This window comes from Haliotis asinina, chromosome 12, assembly GCF_037392515.1.
Source record: "Haliotis asinina isolate JCU_RB_2024 chromosome 12, JCU_Hal_asi_v2, whole genome shotgun sequence".
Taxonomy (NCBI): Eukaryota; Metazoa; Mollusca; class Gastropoda; order Lepetellida; family Haliotidae; genus Haliotis; species Haliotis asinina.
In genome coordinates this window covers 7109870-7119076 of record NC_090291.1, presented here as the reverse complement: position 1 = coordinate 7119076, position 9207 = coordinate 7109870, and the positions used below count along the sequence as shown (strand labels likewise).

At 40.7% G+C, this 9207-nt stretch overlaps 1 protein-coding gene across 2 annotated transcripts in view; it reads right to left on the bottom strand.

The window, feature by feature from the left end:
• Nucleotides 1-2090: 2090 nt before the first annotated feature.
• The window catches only part of LOC137258151 (uncharacterized), a 43536-nt gene continuing 36419 nt past the window's right edge, over nt 2091-9207 (bottom strand). For both annotated transcript variants that reach the window (XM_067795718.1, XM_067795719.1), the window contains exons 5-8: nt 7862-8076; nt 6636-6884; nt 3809-4522; nt 2091-2873 (exon numbers count right to left, since the gene is read on the bottom strand). In XM_067795718.1, coding sequence (XP_067651819.1) covers nt 2581-2873; nt 3809-4522; nt 6636-6884; nt 7862-8076 — 1471 coding nt within the window. In that variant the 3' untranslated portion in view covers nt 2091-2580. The remainder of the gene's footprint in view (nt 2874-3808; nt 4523-6635; nt 6885-7861; nt 8077-9207) is intronic.

The window sequence follows — 9207 nt, the reverse complement described above, 5'->3', positions numbered from 1 at the left end:
TGCGGGCTGTCAATCTCCATTCTCGACGTCCACATCGTGGGCCAATATTGACGCCGTTTCATCAACGTCATCATGTGCTGTGGGCCCAACGTCACCTCCGATGGACCCAGAGAGACTGGAATCAAGTTCTTTACCGATGGATCCAGGTTTACCCTCAGATTCGCGGACGGCAGGCATAGAGTCTAGAGACGACGTCGTGATTGGTATGCCCAATGTTGTGCACAGGAAGTCGACAGATTCGGGGCGGAAGTTGCATAGTGCGGGGTGTTTTCTGTGGGAACAACCGTTTCCGACAACTGGTCATCCGTGGAAACCTCACAGCTGCTGCTTACCGCGACCAGGTGCTCACCCCTGAACTCGTTCCTTTCATGACGGCTCATGGCCCAGGTCTACAGTTCCAGCATGATAATGCTCGGCCGCATATCGCGACGTTGACCAGAAATTTCCGTCAAAGCGCTGGAATCAACTTCATGGACTGACCATCGAGGTCTCATTAATCCAACAGAGCACGTGTGGGATGCACTTGGGAGAAGGCTTCGTGGTCTTAGGAACCAACCTCAGAATTTTCAGGAACTTGGCGCCGCCTTGCAAGAACAATGGCTCAGAATCCCCAAGCACGTGTTCTCAAGCATCAGGCAGTCGATGAGGAGACGGTGTTTGGCAGTGGTGAATGCGCGGGGCGGCCATACACAATATTGAACTGAGTAATTTCGAATTTTCATTCTTGTGACTTGACAGTCTGTATTCCCATGTTTTGGGACGGTGGTGTGGCCTAATGGAACTGATTTTGGCACTGTCAGTACATCAAACAGGTCTCAACAATAAAATAACAACAATTTAACCATCTTACCATCTCTTGTTCTTTTATAGCCCGCTGAAGAACGTATGTGACGTTTCTATTTTGACTCAGTATATTCAACTTGAATCAGTTGTCTTTCAGTCAGTATCTTCTGTATAAAGATCCAAAACATTTTTTGCACTTTAGGTACCAATCAACACGACATTAGCTATAACGCGGTACCAGCTAACATTACTATATCAACAAATGGAAGCATGTCTTGCACCGGAAATATTAATTTATTTAGTAAACAAAAACGAAAAAAAAACCTTGGGGTGCAGTAAGTATGCGGCTAAACTCCTCAAGTCAAAACTAGCTTCCGAGCAAATCATTCTTAGTAAGGATTTGTCCATCCCAAACTACTTAAATGAGGATAATGAAATAAATTATATAAATTTCAAATACGTCTCGACCAATTACGAATGCATAATAATGATATTTATAAAAAAACAGTTAACGGTCAAAAAGTTTGGTTTATTTGTACTTTTCAATTCACAAATCCCCGGTTATAATGAAAATGCCCCAGTAAACACATCTTTGTTGTAAATTGGATTTTACATGAGATTAAAATTAAATATTTATATGAGTTTCAAAGGGTAAACCTTTTTTTCCATGACAAGCTATAACCATGGCAAACTCTCGTCAGAATCCATTATCTATTATCCATGCTTCCTTTCATGTACGTAATACATTAAACAAAAGTTGGGGGCATTGTCAGTGTCAAGTAGTTTGCAATACACTGTCCGCAAAATATACTTCCCGTGTATATTCTTTCTGGTCAATTCATCAGCTGTGGGATTTGAGAAAACTCGAACGGAAGCATTGTTTGTCAATTGGCACTTGACGTGCTGTCAATAGAGTCGGTAGTGCAGAAATATAGAATCACAGATTTCTAAGTACCTGGAATTCAGCACGGCCTTGGCAGTAGTAACTAGGTTACTTACATCTTAACATCTTCTGTGATATCATTTGGGCCACGCAGTATAAGACAAGTTAAAGTAAATTACATAAACTGGCATGTCATAAGCCATTAGGGATGGTTAGATCTCCAATATCCACTGGATGACATATGTATAGTGTTTATGTTTTCTCACATACATGCAAAGACAAAAACTCTGAGAATGCTGAACGTGCTCATCCCCATTTCACAAACAGTTTCACAGCTCAAGCTACAGGCGGTTGGGTTTGGAACAGAAATGACTTCTGTCATCGACATATTGTAAGGACAGATAAATTAGTTCAGACAATAGCATCTTGCATCATGCAGTATTGAAAAGCCATAATTTATTTATAGTCTGTTTAAAATGGTAACAAAAAGGCACAACGTGTTCATACTGGTAAATATGAACGTCAAACGATATCCTTAATTTGACCATTCCCTGCTTAAATGATAAGTCTCCATCATACGTTTCTTCGAGTGTCAGCTATAAGCATGGATAGGAACAATGGTTTAGTGGATAATCAAAGTCTTCATTGCATTGGATGCCGTGTCTCGGTGTTGATGTTAACTTCCGTGATAACATCTGTAGCGCAGATTCAGGATCTACACCGAAACGTCGCAGCCATGGCCATAAAGAAGCTGTCTGTCCATAAAACACTGTTCCTGTTCACGACATGGGTTGTTCGACAATGCTTTACAGGTGAAGGGTTATCGCTTTGTCCACTGTCACTGTAGATGTTCCAGCCTTTGTAGTGGATCCCTGTTGCACATAATCTGTCAAAGTTTATCAACCATCTAGCAATCATATGTTACGACTTTGTGTCTGGGTTCGGGCATCTTTGTCAGTGATAAACTGACAGAGTCTTATCGTATCAGCAACGACGAAGAAACTGAATGTGATGACGATGAAGACAATTCCGGAGTAGCCGATGGCCTGTGCTGTGGGTCGGCTGTCCTTCGCTGATTCCAGCTTTCTTCTCGTGGCTGACAGCTTGGACTTGTCTATGTGTAGGATCAATAAAATTTCGGCCATAAGACTTTGCATTTCTGTCCTATTTTTTATTCCAACACACACCAAACACGGGCAGGTCTCATCTGAAAAATACATAATCATGCCTTCCAATATATATTCAAACACAAAAGTTATTGTGATATGATTTTTTTATTGTTGATCTTGTGAATGAATTCTTAGATTTGAACCAGAGAAGCTGTCCATTAAAATTGTCGAAGAAACGCTTCGTTGTTCGAATTGCACGGAATTTGCAACAAACGTGACATAGTATAAGAAACGGTCTGCAATGTCCAGTTGTAAAGGCCAGACGTTTGACTTATCCGCCGAAAGCAGTCTTTATAAGATAGATGGCAGAACAAGTATGTATTCAGCTATCAGTGTAAACGAAAGAGTGACGCATGGCTTGCATTAATCCGCAAGGTCATCACACTCGCTACTGACGGCGTGAACTCCCTCCTGTAGTGTGGCTTTTCAGCATATTCTACCTGCGCTGGTCGTATGTAACGTTAATACCTGTACGTTCCAGGACATAACAGCTTGCCGTTGTATACAATACAACACAATACAATATACATTCCGTGCAATTTCAACAAAAGTTGCAATGACCATTGTAATACACTCCTTATCTGGTTCAAATCCAGGAATTCAATCACTAGATGTGTATATTACCAGGTCACTGACACACTGACGGGCTGTTTCGATCTGGCTGTAAACTGAAAAGAGAAGTTGATGACTGAGAAACGTTTGAATAAACAAACATTACTGGTCTGCGTCAGTTCCTCGACGTCATTGTTAGCTGTATACAGTGGAATCTGTCAGAACCGGTATCTGTCCATTCCGGCAAGTCATCAACACCGTCATACAATCTCAGTGCCATTTGTGGCTTTCACATTATCATCAGCTCTCCAACACGGCACATTGTCTAAAATGGATTATTTCGTCAGTCCCTAAGAGCGCCGGTTTAGACAGTTTCCACTGTATAAGGAAAGACGCTGTCGTATCTAACATAATATCTTACTTCCTTGCAAAGATGATGACAACGTCCTGGCTATCGTAGAATTTGCAGTTCCCGTTGATGCCATGCTTTGGGTTGTTATTGTTGTCGTTGTTGTACCCGGAGCATTAGAGGAGACCTGCTCCGTCGATGAGGCTGGAGTATTCGTCGATTCTAGCGTTGTACCACTTGTGGCAGCTGGTGACGTGAATGCTCCTGATATATTGGTGGTCGTAACTATGGCAGTAGTTGACGTTGTCGTAGCCGACGTTGTGATTGAACTTGGTATGCCAGTAGCTGAAGCTGCGGTTGTTGGTATCGTGTTAGTGCTGGTAGGAGGTGGTGTTGTAGTGGCTGATGCGTTAATAGTGTGAGTGGTTGTTGGAGTCGTAATGGCAGGTATTGTAGTTGCAGCGGCAGTAGTTGCTGAAGGTGTTGTAGCAACTAATGTAGTAGTAGGAGCAGTAGTAGTAGTGGTAGTGGGAGTAGTAGTTGGAGTAGTAGTAGTTGGAGTAGTAGTAGTAGTGGGAGTAGTAGTAGTAGTGGGAGTAGTAGTGGGAGTAGTAGTAGTAGTGGGAGTAGTAGTAGTAGTAGTAGTAGTAGTGGGAGTAGTAGTAGTAGTGGGAGTAGTAGTAGTAGTACTAGTAGTAGTGGGGGCCTGGGTTGTATATAAGTTACAGTTTATTTGTGGGTTGGAGTTACCGTTGTTGACGTTTGATGTGGAGGTCTTTGCTTGGACTGTTTGAAAACAAGCAATGTACAGTAAATGACATTGTTTTTAGACGGTTTATATAAAATTAGACAAAAGAAATATGTCATAAAGTATATATATGTCTGTAACATAGGGGAATATACAAAAGTACTAAAAAAATCACGATTGATAAAGAGAAGAGAAAAAGCAGGTTTAGGTTTGCCAGACCAGTAAACATTGTGAATGACCACGTAATGTGAATGTAAACGGTAAAAGTGTCTCATGAATCACGTTCAGTTACTGATGACACCAGGTGGTCACAAAATGGTGAATGTATCCGGCCCTATGGTGGCAAATCACAAACAGACGTAAATCAACCATTCTGGATGCAATTCTGGTTGGCCCATATCGAGTATTATTTGTCCGTTATCACAGAGCTTCATGTAATGAGTGATTGAGTTTAGATTTACGCCGCACTTCAGCAATATTCCAGCAATATTCCAGCAATATTCCAGCTATGTGACGGCAGTCAACTCTTCCTCAAATAATCTTATATTACGAAGACATGATCTTTATTACTATAGAACAAAATACTTACCACCTAAACCGGTAATCTAAAATATCACTTAAATCAGTTGGTAGACCACACAAGCTTTACAAGAGACGGTTTGCAAGATAGTGAAATACTTGGGATAACTGATAATAATCGATGATAGTACTTCTAACGTACTATTGCAAGACTCTGGTAGAAATACTATTGTAGCATCCTATACCATTCCTAAAGTCAATCAAATACCACTGTCCGTCACTCTGCCCAAAATAGACCCGTGAAGGTCCCGGGGACCATGCATGCCATAAAAGGCGACTGTGCTTGTCGAAAGAGGCTTGTGCGGTTAACGGGATCGGGTGATCAGGCTTGCTGACTTGGTTGACACATGTCATCGGTTCCCAGTTGCGCAGATCGATGTTCATGTTGTTGATCACTGGATTGTCTGGCCCAGACTCAATTATGTACAGACCGCCGTCATATAGCTGGAATATTGCTGAGTGCGGCATAAAACTAAACTCACTCACTCTGCCCAAAATACACTAACTATGGTCTCATACTCCGAGGTCAGTGTCAGCTCTGTACTCTGTGCTATTAATGTTTCAATGCTCATGAAGTAAAGAAGTATTACAGTATAGAAAAGTGATACGAGTTTGCAAAACTCTCACCTATCAATTTACATAATTTGCTGTTGTGTTGTTATAAAAATGTTGAAAATTTTAACTATAACCGCGGTATGGTTTTTGCTTTATGGGATACTGTAAGACCGAAATATCCAAGAAAGTAGCAGTACTGGTTAGAAAAACATATTATCTGTTACAACAAATATAGCCGAAATGAAAATAAAACAGTCTGCTACAGTAAAATACAAAGGGAACTTTGATATTGATAATAGATATACCAGGGTAGTTCATAACATGTTAATGTTTTCTGAATCTGACAGGAACTGGTAAAGTGGATCTTTACAAAAACAAATATTACAACAAAACTTTCTAAACAACACATTTTGCTTGCATTCCCTTAAACAAAGACTGCTTACATGTGAACCCAACCTGAATCAGAGAACTATTAATGAAACACAGTATCTTTACACCAGCTCCGACTTTCCATGTCCTACATTGGGAATCGATATTACTGGGAAATGTGAGCTGAAGATATAGTTGACTACAATTCCATTGTGTCACTCTTCGACCTACCCATTTGATATTTATGATAAAGTTTCCCTCAGAACTTCAAATGAATATAAACAATGAATACTGCAATGGAAACAAATGAATAAAGCTAAATTATACATTGCATTGCAATACCAATTCATTAACTTCCGACAACAGAGATTTCAATTAGCTCAAAATGACTGCATATGTAAATGGATGACCGCAACGTATGACGTACATACTGAGGGACAGCAAAAGTGTTCATTTATTTTTTTTCCAGGTTTCTTTACAAGCCTTGTATCCCACAGCTTGTGAAAAAAACAAGGACAAATAATTAAAGGAACACCTGTGTCTTCATGTGTTCCCTTATTTGTTTCGTTAAGTATAGATATGAATGATGACTGCGGCCTATAAGGCATATACATAACCTAGTGTGGGAAAACGTATATATGTACGCACAAGTAAAACAAGTCCGTGTCTTGGCTACTGTTGTTGCTCCAGGATTTGAACATTCCCAGGGATCTTTGTCAAAGAACAGTTTACATGTGTCTGGGGAAGTGAAGCTGTACATCCAACATGCCCGTGTCTGGAAAATCTCTGTGCTACATAGGGTCTCGCAGCCTGAGGCAGATGGCACTGTGTGACTGTTAGTTGTGTCGTGATTTGTTCCTGAGCAGGATCCGCTAAAGGCTGTATAGGTACAGGGGCCTGTGAACACACAGGACAGATACGTGACAGCATATATATATTCCATAAATGGATACGTCATTTGTTTTAGAGTTTGAACATGGGTTTCAAAATGTGTTTATCGTGTAATCTGCAAAACTGGGATTCGATCAACCATGTCTTAGGTCTCTTTAGACGACTCGGCCATCTATATTCTAAGGAAAAACACTACACATGAACAGTAGGTACACTCCTCGTTGAAACCATCAACGTAAGTACGTAAGTCCCAAAAACATTTCATGTAGATTTAAGTCTATCGGGTTTTTAATCGTACTATTTTTGCTATTATAATTTTGGCGAACATTTCTTACACTCGCCAGCACCTGAAGGGATGGTGTAAATCCAACTAGGGTCCATGTAGGTAGGAAAATCCCCATGGTCTCTAGTACTGTGCTCTACCTTCTTTTGTTGGCGATTGTTGGCCTGTTTATATATTGTAGTGTCGAAATCGTGCTAGTTTTAATTCTCATTGTGATACTCTGGTGGTTTTACTGTCTTCGTGTACAGTTTTAGGGGGTATACATACATTCCATTTCAATGTCAGGTATGTTCTCGTCACGATATGGCTGAAATATTGCCCATGTGACGTTAAAGGTTAACTCGTTCACACACCCTATGTAAAATGTAGGGTTAAAATAATTTCACAAAAAGAAAGCTTCCTACGGGCACCAATTGTTTCTCTCCTTGTAAATCTCTGCATATGAATCAGAATTACATACCTTACCACTGTAATGGAGCGTGCCCGCTTTTTCCAGATTTCAAACGTTACATTTGCTCTTAAGTTGTCGATTTAGGTTACATCATTGAAACCTTTCAAAATGTTCCGCTAGCACAGTGATAGAAAAGTGAGTTATACACTAACTCGAAAGAGGAACATGCGCGTTAGGAGAAAACGCTGCTTTAATGTGCATATATCTCATCGCCCTGTCAGCAAAAGGTATTTGTGGTGATCTATTTACCAGTGGCCTCCTCGCACAGGAACTGGTAGCTGTTACTATCGCACACTTCGTTCTTCCATTCTAAAGTGTCTCGTTCGGAGAACACACAGGGCTTGTCATCTGCTTGTGGACTCCCGCCTTGCCAGGCTGTGTAAGATGAACCGCTGACGGGCTCACAGTGGTCCCACCGATAACCTGATGACCCTTTATTAAGTCCAATCCAGAAATGATTTTGCCTAGGGTGACATAATAGTTCTTGGTGTTAGTATGATTCACACGCACGCACGCACGCACACACACACGGTGTAATCATTGTTTGCATTAATCATAATGGTATTCATCCTACGTAGTACAGTTAGAGGGTAGTAGAAGGCTGATCAGTGATTAGGTAAACTGATTTTGTCTATGACGTACAAAGGGCGCTCTGTTCCATACAAATCATCATCAGCCCTTTCTCATCCCTCACACTCCCTCTTCTCTCTCTCCACCCCCACCCGCACCCCACTCTCCAGCAGCATAGAAACTTTAGGAAGCTAAAATGCTGTGGAAGGTTGATAGGTAAAAAAAACAAAAACAAATTAAATTATTCATATTCGTATTTCGGTCCCCAAACAGCGTCGGGAAGATATATACCGATCCATGAAAAGCTACTATGTTGAATAGTTCATTTGTCCCCCTTAACTTGAAATTAATATACATTTGTGGAAGCGAATTTATTAAACCCCCCCCCCCCCCCACACACACACACACACAAGCCTACTCTCCAGGTAAACAACTGACATGTTTTGCTTTTGCATGTAATGGATACTTGGTAAGACTTCGCATTTGTTTATGTCAACGCCACCCGTGAGGCAAACACAGGTATCACCTGTATCACCTGTATATATATAGTAGAGGCTACAAAATACACGTTCCTGAAAAAGTTGGAATCAAACAATCCACTCCGCAACGAAGAAAGGAATGTCTTATGAATATTGTACGAGTTCTGTGATTTACACCAACCAAGTTTGTTTAATTTGTCTGCTGGACGCCAATCTTGTTTTAACCATAACTTCTTCGCATTTCACAAACAAATGTTTAACGAACAAACAAGAACTGTTTAGGCACCCACTGCTTCATAGAGCGATCCGAGGACTGGTGCAACGCGTGCTGTAAATAACAGTCCTCTCGTGGACGTAACATCATGAAAACAATATGCTACACTAAAAACATTTTCAATTTTTATTACAGGCTGTTTCATTACACCAAGACCAGAAATTGCACCTTTAATATCCGTGAACATTTGATCACTGTTGCTCCTAATTCTGTACAGACCTTGAATTGTGTATTGCCTCGCAACTGCGTATGTCCATTTTCATTATTTTGAA